Source organism: Chenopodium album, chromosome 14 (genome assembly GCF_948465745.1).
Source record: "Chenopodium album chromosome 14, dcCheAlbu1.1, whole genome shotgun sequence".
NCBI lineage: Eukaryota > Viridiplantae > Streptophyta > Magnoliopsida > Caryophyllales > Amaranthaceae > Chenopodium > Chenopodium album.
The window spans coordinates 49,594,789-49,606,650 of record NC_137847.1 but is presented as its reverse complement, the minus strand read 5'-3'; the positions used below and the strand labels follow the sequence as shown (position 1 = coordinate 49,606,650).

The 11,862-nt window shown below is 32.8% G+C and overlaps 2 protein-coding genes and 1 non-coding gene across 3 annotated transcripts; 2 read left to right on the top strand and 1 right to left on the bottom strand.

The window, feature by feature from the left end:
• Positions 1-2,638: 2,638 nt before the first annotated feature.
• On the top strand, positions 2,639-4,814 carry LOC145578240 (uncharacterized). The gene is made up of 2 exons (XM_081635596.1): positions 2,639-3,243; positions 3,848-4,814. The coding sequence occupies exons 1-2, from the start codon at positions 2,639-2,641 to the stop codon at positions 4,812-4,814; spliced, it is 1,572 nt and encodes a 523-aa protein (XP_081491722.1).
• Positions 4,815-5,154: 340 nt separating this feature from the next.
• TRNAM-CAU (transfer RNA methionine (anticodon CAU)) lies at positions 5,155-5,240 on the top strand. Its single transcript is given in 2 exon segments — positions 5,155-5,192; positions 5,205-5,240. It is a non-coding gene; the product is annotated as a tRNA-Met (tRNA).
• A 1,559-nt stretch (positions 5,241-6,799) lies between these two features.
• LOC145579449 (uncharacterized) lies at positions 6,800-10,955 on the bottom strand. The gene is made up of 2 exons (XM_081636695.1): positions 10,368-10,955; positions 6,800-7,376 (listed from the first exon to the last, which is right to left on the bottom strand). Exons 1-2 carry the CDS (start codon positions 10,638-10,640, stop codon positions 7,185-7,187), a joined length of 465 nt encoding a protein of 154 aa, XP_081492821.1. The 5' UTR covers positions 10,641-10,955; the 3' UTR covers positions 6,800-7,184.
• Between the last annotated feature and the right edge of the window lie 907 nt (positions 10,956-11,862).

Genomic DNA, 11,862 nt, shown 5'->3' with positions numbered 1-11,862 from the left:
TTACTGAACTGAGCTGAACCGAACTGAATATTTTATGAGAGAAGAAAACTAGGAACTGAACCGAACTGTATTGATCTGATTGGAGCTGAACTGAACTGAAAATAAGCTGAAGAGAACATGCCCTTGGAATAATTGGTATATGAATCACGAATCATAATTTATCAAACAAATTACACCAAGTTACTTTTTATTAAGTTTGTTTTAGCTGCATTTTTTGTCATACTTCTTCCTATGTTTATTATTGTAACATAAAATTTAGGTGAATAGTGCTAAAATGAAAATGTGTTAGCTACAAAGAAATGTAGGAACTACGAAGTATATAACAAAAATCAAAAAGGTGATTTCTATAAAACGATGATAATCCTTTAATTTGTAATGGTTACAATTACAACAATGGTCGATGCTAGAAAAAATAACTACTAACTTTAGTTGGGTGATTAGGTGAAATAATATCTATACATTACATAGAGTACTAATAAAGGCGAAACTAAAGTAGACACTTGACAACGTATTATTAAAAATTTTCCTTCCAGTGTTACCTAAATAACAATGTTACTTAAAAAAGAATGTTTGTTTCTAAATGATGAGTTAAATTTTTTGGTGAAAAAAATGATGAGTCCATGACTTATAATTTAGATTAAATCTCAATGTAGTACTCGTAATAAACTTTGTGACATATCAAATTTCCCATTTATCTATTTAGTGTTTAATTATTTTCTTGCATATTAATATTGTTTTAATATAAATTCATTATTTTCAATACTTGGTGAGTCAATTTATTATACGGAGTATATTTTTATATTTTTTTATTACTTAATTTATTGTTATTATAATTATTTAATAATCGTGTAATACGGTTTAAACCTAGTTATATACTCTGTAATAAAGATAATTAATTCAATGAGAAATTATGTGAAACAATGGTACCATAAGTTAATTAATACGGAGTAATAATGTTGTACAAATATAAATAAACTCCGTTTAACTTTGTAATAGACCAACACGCAATCAAAGCTACGCAACAATAAAGGGTTGAGTAGAGGGAATATAAGAGTCATCAGCCAATCACATACTTTGAAGTTTGAACAAAGAGCACACGAATGCAGGTGAATCAATTGCGCAAACGAACATCAAACTAATAACAGACCACTAATTCGTTTATTAGTTGATACACCCTCTGTCCCAAAAATAACTGATACAATTAAACTTTATACACATGTCGATACACATGTAAATAAATAAATAAAGTTATCACTAATTATACTTTATATTATGAAATTCACCTTTTAGCCCGACTATATAATTTTCTTTAAACTTTGTGCAATACTTAGTTTTGTAATTACTATAAAACAGAGGGAGTATAAATATAATTCATATTGGCGGCTGTTTAAAACTTAAATAGAAGACTTAAGAAGCAATTAGTCTTAGCCTCTTCCATGTATTTTCGTAATCATACAAATTAAGAACCCTTTATTATGTATCAGCACATATAGTCATGTGGATGAAATGGATAGGCACGCACACGTGGATAACATTTTTTGAAGAAAAAAGAAGCTGATTATAGAGAGAAGAAAAAACTGAAAACCATAATTCTAATTTGGGTGTACAAAACATGTGAATGACTTAGTACCAAGATTTATTCTAAAATTATACTTTTGCAAACTGGAGTGTTAATGATCCTTTGTTTATACAAAGTACTCCCTCTTTTTTTTTTTATTTGTATCAGTTTGATCGATATATTTGGCTAAATGCAACTTTGACCATTAAAATCGTTAATTGTCTATTACTTTGACCGGAGTGGTAAAAGTTGTAGTAACAAAATTATATTATGAAACTAGATATTATGACTAATCTAATGATATATTTTATAATAACATTTATTTATTTTATAGAGGAGAAAAAATTAAGTCAACTATGATATGTGAATAGTGCAAAAATTAAAGTAATACATTTTTTAAAAAACTGGAGGGAGTACTAAATTTGAACCTTAAAAGTTAAAATGAAAAGATAATTTTTTTAAAAAACACAGTAATTGTTCGATTAAAGTTTAGGATCATTTTGATCCTTTATAGCTATAATTTAAAGTAGAAATTGGTAATAAACGACTATGTAGACCTTGGTTTGTGAGCAAGTAATGCCTCAATTTCGCGTTTATATTATTTTAGCCGTGAAATTTCCTCGATTGATGTTATATGGGGTCATTTTGGGGCCTTAATAGTCAAATTTGAGGTTGAAGTTAGCCAAAAACTGAGCAATTTCAACTCAATATATGTGCTAGGAATTGCCTTGGTTTGTCTATGCTTCAGTTTCTGAGCCGTAAGAATTTTCTAGTCATAAGTGAAAAAAAAAAAAAAAACAATTTTTCGCATCTTGGAAAAAAAAAAGTATACAAAGACAATTACCTACACGCAAACTGGAGTGTTAATGGTCCTTTTTGTATACTAAATTTGAGCCTTAATAGTTAAAATGAAAATATAATTTACACCATAAATGGTAAATTGTACATGGAAAATATATATGCAATATGATTAACTATTTGAAATCCATGTCTATAAATTGGAACCATTTGTAGTAGTGAACATGCATTCCACAAAATACTTTTACTTGAGAACTTAAAAGAAACTTTGAGAAAAAAAAAATGTCAATCCCTTCAAATTCTCCTTGGAGAGGTTGTGCGGCAAGCTACCCACAACCTTTAACCCAAGATGAAGAGTTGAGAGTTCAATCATTGGTAGAAACAATCCACTACTTCAACTGTCGGACCTTAGATCCTCCCCTAGCTGACATTGTTTACCGGAACAGTACCGGAGACTCAGATGTCAGCCGTCGTGTGTTCAGGTGGGACCGTGCTCATTATGAGGACGTGTTTCGAGATGGGTTTCAGGTGAGGCGTCAACAAGACACCCAGGACAATGTGTTCTACAATTTAGAACACTACGTAAAGAATAGTACTGGGCGTCCTCTTGGGAATACCGAACACCCAACTAATTCTGCATTTGTCAGTACCACGCTTAATAGCGGCTGGTACCCTTCGATCCAGCTCCCCCCGAATCAAGACCGTCTGGTTGTGGAAGCGTGGCGGTACGAGATTTATGCACCTGGTGGAATTTTGATGGCTCAAACTCTTGATGATCAACGATACCAGATTACCTCCCAAGATGAGGTTTGCTTTGTTGCTGGTATTGCACCTCAATACATCCGTTCTGCCCAACGCTTTAGGCTTCTTGTTAACAGTGGCTCAAGGTTCGTTCGTCACAATTTTATTATTATCAATTATCTTCTAATTTACACTATATATAAAACCATTAATCTGATCATAAAACTAACCACTTTCGTATATATGCATGTCTGGAATTTATATCACTCGAGAAAGTCAACATTCAAGGAGTTCACGTTGATACTTATTATTCCTTACTAGCAACTAAATTCCAAACGTTGATCCTAAGTTTCCCGTTTCATCATAATCTCAATTTTTGTTACTCTCTTCGTTTTATAATGTTTTTCAACTGCACATATCGATGCGAATTATTAATTACATGTATCTTTATGCCGCACTATCAAAAATTAGATAATAACAATGTTCATTTTATAATTGTATGATAATCATATTTATTTATAATGTACTCAACGTTCATTTTGTTCCACATGTAACATTTTAATGTAGTAAATAACTAAATATTTAGCCTAGACCAACTTGTTTTACTAGCTAGTCCAAGATGTAGCATATTATCAATTGGCTTTATTATGTCTCGAGTTTACTATAAGATGGTTATTTGATTTACTACTTTCCTCTCTCTTGTTTTGTCAATTATAATCTTCTCTGTATTATTATAATTCGATGAAACAGGTGTACAGGACAAGAAAGAGGAGACAATGTACTAATTATAAACTCGAATTTCAACCCACAATCCCATCCGCAAAGGCTGATCAACCTTCAGAGGCCAATAAGTTACTACAAAGCTGAAAACGGCGAAAGGGTAAGTCTAAGCATAAACAAATGTCAATTATCAAGGGATAAAAGGAGCAGTAACACAAATTGTTCCGTGATAGAATGGTACACGGATGGGGTGGGTAAGTCAGAGGGTTATATTGACGCTGCATTCCGTTCGTCGCGTACTAATGAAGCATACCTATTCATGAAGAACGATTATCTGCTACTCGACTACGCACCAGGGTCATCAGATGACAGAGTACTCAACGGACCGCTCCTGATACCGTATGGGTTCCATTCACTAAAAGGTACCGCCTTTGGAGAGTATGGAGTAGACTGTTCTTTTGGGTCTGATAATAAGGATGAGGCTTTTATTTTCTCAGGAAATTTATGTGCCCGGATAAACTACGCTCCGGGCACCACAAACGACCGTATCACGAGCGGTCCCATGACTATCACTAAGATGTTCCCTTTCTTCAAAAAGACTGACTTCCAAGACGGAGTAGATGCCGCATTTGAGTCATCTACTCCGTATGAAGCCTATCTATTTAAAGGCGATCAGTATGCTCTTATAAACTACAAAATGGACAACAATGCCCCTCCCCGTCTTATCGCCATCCGTTCTATATCACAGGGGTTTGGTAGTTTGAGAAACACCATCTTCGAAAGCGGATTTGATGCGGCATTTGCTTCACACCGTTACAATGAGGCTTACCTCTTTAAAGGAGACTCGTATGCGCTCATAAACTTTGCTCCTGGCTCGACAGATGACTCTCTTATTGGCGGGGTTAAGAAAATTCTTCCTAATTGGCCTTCTCTGCAATCCATATTGCCTCGGAACAACCGTGGTATTGACATAACAGTTGATGGTGAATCAACTTGAAAATCATTGCAATAATCCTACGACAAGCTAATTAAGTTGCTCGCTTTATATTATATTTAGAGTTTGCCTACAAGTTTTTACTTCTCACTTGAAAAGGTTTTTCTTGGTTCGGGCTTAGGTTATTTAAATTTTATACACTTTTATTTTTATTTAGAATAATGCAATGTTACTTAGCTTGTTGGACGAATGAAAACTAATAATACCGTAATGTAATATCACTTGCAGACTTGCTGGTTTATAGTAGTTGGATGGATTAAGTTCTTGAAGTGCAGTTTCTGTTATTGGCTACTTGCTGGTTTTTGGAATTATAATTTATTTAAAGCTGGAAAACGATAACATTGGGGTGGTGGCGCAGTTGGCTAGCGCGTAGGTCTCATAGCTTGTTGAGTGATCCTGAGGTCGAGAGTTCGAGCCTCTCTCACCCCAATTTAATTTTTTTTTTTTTTATAATTAAATCATAATCTTGTATCAACAATTTAAATAGCATCCAATTTAATTTTTTTTTTTTTTATAATTAAATCATAATCTTGTATCAACAATTTAAATAGCATTCAATTAGCACTGATTTGCACCTAGCAAATTAGCACTCGATCCATAGATTGCAAGATAGATGCCTCACAAATAAACACAAAGTACTTTATAAATCTATATTTACCTATCAAGTGATTTTGTTTTTGCCTTTTTGTATAGTTGTAACTTTGAACTTGGTTTTCGTAATTTTACAAAATAGGAGTTTACGTGATCCCCTATGTCTAAAGACGGTACTGATCAGCTCAAGGCACGTTATGGCCTTACATGACACCATACGACACGAGCATGGGGTTGGCATGACAAGGCATACAATTATGCGTGTCACTAGTGTCAGATTGTGGGACATGCCTACATTTTAATTGGAGAATAATACTTGTACTAGTACAAGCATCACCACATGACAAAGGATATTTAAGAAAAAAAAAATCAAAATCATTTTATGTGTGCAAGTACGACACAACACGATAGATCATGACCTTAAGTTGAGCATGACCCTCACTTTACTGAATAGGCTCGTCCGTGGGTGAAGCTTGCCAAGTCCAAGGCACGTTAATCAGACATCTCCCACCACTATATTTATTCAAGTAATTTTACTTCAAACCCTTAACTATGAGTGTTTTTACAACTCTATATTATTTAGTAAAAAAATTGTCATAACATCATAACTAATCATTCACAATTAATAAAAAAATCTATGTAAAGAGTAATTGAATTTTCTAACAAATTAAATGTAGGTCAACAAAGAAAATAGTCGTGTTAGAATTTAGGGTTGAGGTGTCAAAATCAAGATTGATCAAGTATATATATTTTGCATGACAAAGGAAGATGGTCTAAATAAAATACAATCAATATGAAAGTGACTATTTAATAGATAAACCTTGATATAAAAAGTTAGGTCACATATTAAATCAAAGTATGCAGTCTAGTAAGACAAAAAACAAACAATCAAACATGAAATTTATTGTCAATTGGTTTACATACTCTGTCAATGAATTATATTCGTGTATAATTGTATAAATATAGTCCCCACCTTGATATGAAATTATGTTTGGTCACATAAATCAACATTTGACATACATGCAACAGAAACTATTGTATAACATGCTTCGTTTTAAAGATTGAAACATATGAATGGTACGTAGTAATAAAGCATGAAGTTAATTCACCAAGTCTCTAGTTATATATTTGGAAAAATCTGCGAAAAATAATTCGAATTATTGGAAATATATGCATAAATTTGGAAAAATCTGCGAAAAATAATTCGAATTATTGGCAATATATGCATATTATTCATACGGCATAAATTGTGTCCACAATATCACCTATATAGCTCAAGTTCATGTCCTAAGAATGACTCCCCGTTAATTAAAGGAAAATGATAAACACAGTCCTAGAACATCAATACTCCGGCAACAAAGAGTGTTTAGATAATAAAGAGTACAGCTGTGATTTTCGAAATGATGTAAATCACAGTAGAAATATAAAAATAATGTTTAGAACATGTTGGTTCTCTAATTTCTGACCATGTCAAAAAAACTTGGTTCAAAACATGGTATGAATCAGCTTGTGCTCAACATATCAATTACATATTCCAATTTTTTTACAGCCGGGGATTTCAATTTGATCCGCAACTTCATCCATCCCTAGAAACTGAAAGCAGTAAGCCTTGCTCGCCTCAGTCTCTCAAAGTGAAAGGGCGAGTCTACCCAAAGGAGCGAGATGCTCTATGTACAAGTAGTAAACAACTCAAATGGAGAAGAAAATCTCCATTGTACGAGCTAAAAATTGTCCATATTAAAAAGAAATTTGCAACAATATGTGCTATTGTGCTATCTATCTTTAGACTGATTCTCTTACGATAGCTTGCAGGGTACTTCTGGCATTTTGAGGGCCTTTTGGAGGTAATTTAAACTTACAGGGTGGCCAATGGATGCGGTCAGGAGGGCATGGAAGAGGAACCGGATGAGCAATGAAGGTTGGAATATTATCTCCAGGCATCACTACCGGATGCTCTTGAGAGTAGACTGTCATCTGAAGACGAAAACAAAGACACATTAAAATGACAATTTAGACATCACACTGTTAAAAATGTCTACTCTATTTCTGTCTGTCACACAAGCAGGCCTTCTGCAGGACTGATGGCAACATAGGAACCACAAAAACCACCAAAATTAAATAAGATAAGATCAACAAACAGCTGATTAGAGCAGCTGGTATCATTCTATATAAGAGGATAAAAAACATACACGTATATGTAAAAGTTTGTGATCTAACCTAACAATTATATACCAAGCTAAGCTAAGCTTGGCCTTGTGGAAAGGAGAACACCTTCTAACTTCAAGGTTGGGGATTCAATCCCCGCTTTGGAGGAGGATCCCCTTACCTATCCCACACTACCAAAGTGGAGGAGGGATCCCCTTACCCTATCCCACACTCCCAAAGTGCCTAGCCAGCTGGCCTAGGTTGACCCATGAAGGGTTTTGGCTCGGTAAAGCCCTTTTTTTACCTTTAAAAAAAATATAACAATGTATACGAGCACCTACTCCCAACTGGTTGCTTTACCCTAAATTCCGTACATAGTATTAAAGCTCGGGGTACCACAAAAATTATATACCTGTCCGTGTATGATTGCATGATTGCATCTATTGTATGTCAATAAAAGCAGGTCAATAAAGGCAGAGTCATCTAATCTTAAGAATTGTGACATCCCAATTCCCAAGGAGTTCAGTATCAATTGCAACATGCAATAGACTTGAAGAACATAATCTTTATGACCATGTTTCAAGTGCAAGTGTCATTACTAGTAGGAAGTATAGGACCCTATAAGATAAAATTGGCACACACAAAAATGCACGTAGCTTAACAAACTCCGTAAATTACATGTTTTTCATGCTAATGGAAAGTATTGGAGCTGTTACACACACAAAGAAATCAATGTCTCTATAAAAAGTTGGATATGGATTTGAAACAAATGAAGCAAGGGAAATCAGAGTCAGGATAGAAAAATAATGAAGTACAAGTCAATTGATCCTTCCAAGACACATCCATAGAATGTCAAAACCCTTGGAGGAATGCTAAAAATATCTCTCCTAATGACCTAATCCATGCTGAATTATAATACATTAGAATGCCGACCTACTACGACTATTTATCTTCATCACATAACACTAAAAGGCAGTGTTTGTTAGCTTTCTAAACAAGATTGAAGATGACAAAACATTGAAATCTTGATGACAAATTTATTAGCTAGACAGCGAGTGAGACAGCATAGACAAGAATGAAAACAATGATTTGCTCTTCTGAATGGGCTAAGATAAACAATAAATTAATAGCTTAAAAGAAGACAACAAGGCTTGTCCATGAAGAAAGGGAATTAACTATAAAAACTATGAAGACATTAGTCATGTGGGACATTATATTATATGCATCTGGGTATTCATGGGCCATCAGAAATCTGCAATATTAGGAGATTTCTGTCTTGACTGGTAAGCATTAGCATCATGGCCCTCGGGCTGCTTGCAACTTAAACATCTAGCAGACAAGAGGTTGGTTGAGCCATTGATTTTTTAATCAGGCACTCAAAAAAATCCAAAAGACAAACTCAATTCTGCACATGTGGGGATTTTGACAATATTACATTGCAACATTTAAAAGGGACTAAGATCCACAAATGCAAGGTTCCATGCAACATTGCTACTATTGCTTTCATGTGTATCTGCGGACTCAAGACCAATAGAACCTACATACAAGTGCGTAACAGCAATTGGATATTTTTATCCATCATCCGGAAAGTCCCAAATATACCCTGATTGGAAAACTCTAAAAGGCCTATCTAAAATGACCACAATGCTCCCATGTATCTATCTTCTCTTAACCGATAGATGCATATGGGTTGCATACTTGGACACAAGTAAGAAGGTTTATAGAGTCTTGCTATAATCAATGTACTCCAATACACACAACTAGCTTCTTGAATTTAACCTCAAATAAAACAAAAATATGTTTCAAAGGACTTTCAGCTTTGTAGTAGCTAGAGGTTTACTTTAGACTATAGGCCAAAATAAAATTATTGAAGAGTGTCCAATTTAGTATATGATGGGGATGGACCATGTAAAGTTACGTCCACAGAAAATTGAATTATCGTTTTCTTCTTTCCATCTGTTTCTTTCCCTATCTTTAGAAAATAATCATTACCCTAAATGAAATTAGTACCGCCATTTCATCCACATGACTGTGCAGATGAAAAGGGTTTCTGCATGATTATAAAATTGGAAAAACTCAGGAAAGAGTTCAAATTAGAAGGACCAAAATCACATGGGAAGCTAAGACATCCTAAGAATGCCATTATTATATACGAAGTAGAACCAATAAGTTCAATTCACAACTACCATAAATTTCAGTAGGTTTAGTTCACAACTACAGTAAAGTTTCAATAAGTGCAAATAAGTTCAGATAAATCAAAAAATAGTATCAAACACGGTCTAAATTACTAAAACAGGATGAATCTTACTCCGTACTAGCAAATTCAGATATACTGGAGACAAAATATCTAAGTTTCCTCAAATGTGACAGATCCATGTAATGCTATGAATTGAATTCATCTTATTAAATTACCAAATTTAAAGAGCTTTCGGGAGCATAAAAAGATTAAAGCGAAGTACGGAGTATATAATAATACTACCAAGTGATAAAAAAAAAAATGGTCACATTCACATTAATCCAGGAAGGCTGTTACCCTGCTGATAAAGTTAGCAAAATTACTTAAACAGTAGAAACCAATTACATGATAACTAAAAAGAAAATGAAAAAATTTCCACAATTTAAGGGTAACTCACCAAATTAAAGAAATAAACTTTTATACCAAACAAAAGCAAATTTTTTCCAGAATCAAATCATTTTACATAGAGGGTACACAAATTGAGTAAAAAACACTTCTGATTCCTCAGATTTTCTGCAGTAACTTCATTCAGTAATTTCATCAAACAGTTAACAGGCATAGTAAAAAAAAGGTGAAAAACAAACCTTGGGAGAAGAGTAACCAAGCTTTGAATGAAAACCCAGTTGGGATTCAATGTCACGGCGGCTAGGCAGCGGAAGTTCCGGCGGATTTGGGCGGAGAAACCTCTCAAAAATGGCCATAACAAGAAACATTGAAATAAGAACAGCAGTAGCAACAAAACCAAATGAAACTGCATTTACAGAACTGTCAAAATGACTCCAATGTACATCTGATCTCTCCAAATTCATTGTTGGAGACCCACTTGGTTGCCATCCCCAATTTTCACCTTCACCCATTTTCAATTCTTTTTTAATTTGTTTATAATATGATAAATATTATTAATTCACCAAAAATGAAGAATAAAGTTTTCAGCTTTTTTATTTTTTCAAGCTTCTTTCTTACAGAAAATAAAATTGTAAAATGAAAGAGAAAAATAAAATTAGTTACTCCGTATGTAAGTGGGATTTTGGGAAGAGAGGCTTTGGAATTTGGATAATAGTGTAATGTTGAAAGATTCAGATGTTTTTGTTTTTGTTTTTGTTTTGTTTTGTTTTGTTTTATGTAGTGCTATTATTGTAGAGAGGAGTGTGGACTGAGTAGTGAAGAGTGAGGAGAAAGAAAAGTGTGTAAACAAAAGTAAGGGATGTATGGGAATGGGAACAAAGATGTGAACCTTTAAAATGGTCTTCATTTGGTCTTTTAACAACTACTCTTAGATGATGGATACTCTTAGGCCCCGTTCTTTAGAGCTGCTCTACTCTGCTTTGCTCTGTTCTGCTCAAATCAAATTTGCTCTGCTCTGCTCTGTTCAAAAGAAATCTGCTCTGCTCTTCTCTACTCTATTTTCAAATAATAATCAATAATAACAATAATAATAATTAATATTCAATAATAATAATTAATATTGAATTGATGATAATAATTTATTATTTTGAAAATTATAATAATCATTAATAAAATAATTTTAATAATTATTAATATTAATGATAATTAATATTTATTAATCATAATAATAATTAATAATAATAGTTATCATTATTAATATTTAATAATTCAAACTATTAAGAATTAATATTTAATAATATTATTAATTAATAAATTCTAATAATTATAACAATTCTTTCAAAAAAATAAATAATAATAATAATAACAATTTCTTTTATAAACATTTGATATAGAATCACAATGTGTAGAAACATTATATATATGTGGGTATTAATTGTTAGTTCATTGAGTTGAATTATTTTTCAAATCTTTCCATACAATTTAAGAATTAAAAAAAAAAGAAGGTTGTTTTCAAGTAGTACTTTGTATATCATTATTATATTTAGGGTATAAAATATATGATTAAGACAAATTTATAAGTAAAATCATTATTACTCATTAAATCATTTTATTTTAAAATTTTTGTGAAATAAATATAAGTAAACCGTTGTCTTTTATCTTTCTACTATTAACATATGTTAAATATGGTATACATATATTTATGTTTTCACTCACCTAAATCAATGGTATATG

Bases quoted from the DNA above. Each gene is read 5' to 3' on its own strand.
- LOC145578240 (XM_081635596.1), top strand. From the start codon at position 2,639: ATGTCAATCCCTTCAAATTCTCCTTGGAGAGGTTGTGCGGCAAGCTAC. The intron at 3,244-3,847 runs GTTCGTTCGTCA...TCGATGAAACAG, and splicing joins CTTGTTAACAGTGGCTCAAG to GTGTACAGGACAAGAAAGAG.
- LOC145579449 (XM_081636695.1), bottom strand. From the start codon at position 10,640: ATGGGTGAAGGTGAAAATTGGGGATGGCAACCAAGTGGGTCTCCAACA. The intron at 7,377-10,367 runs GTTTGTTTTTCA...TTTCGTCTTCAG, and splicing joins TTGGTTACTCTTCTCCCAAG to ATGACAGTCTACTCTCAAGA.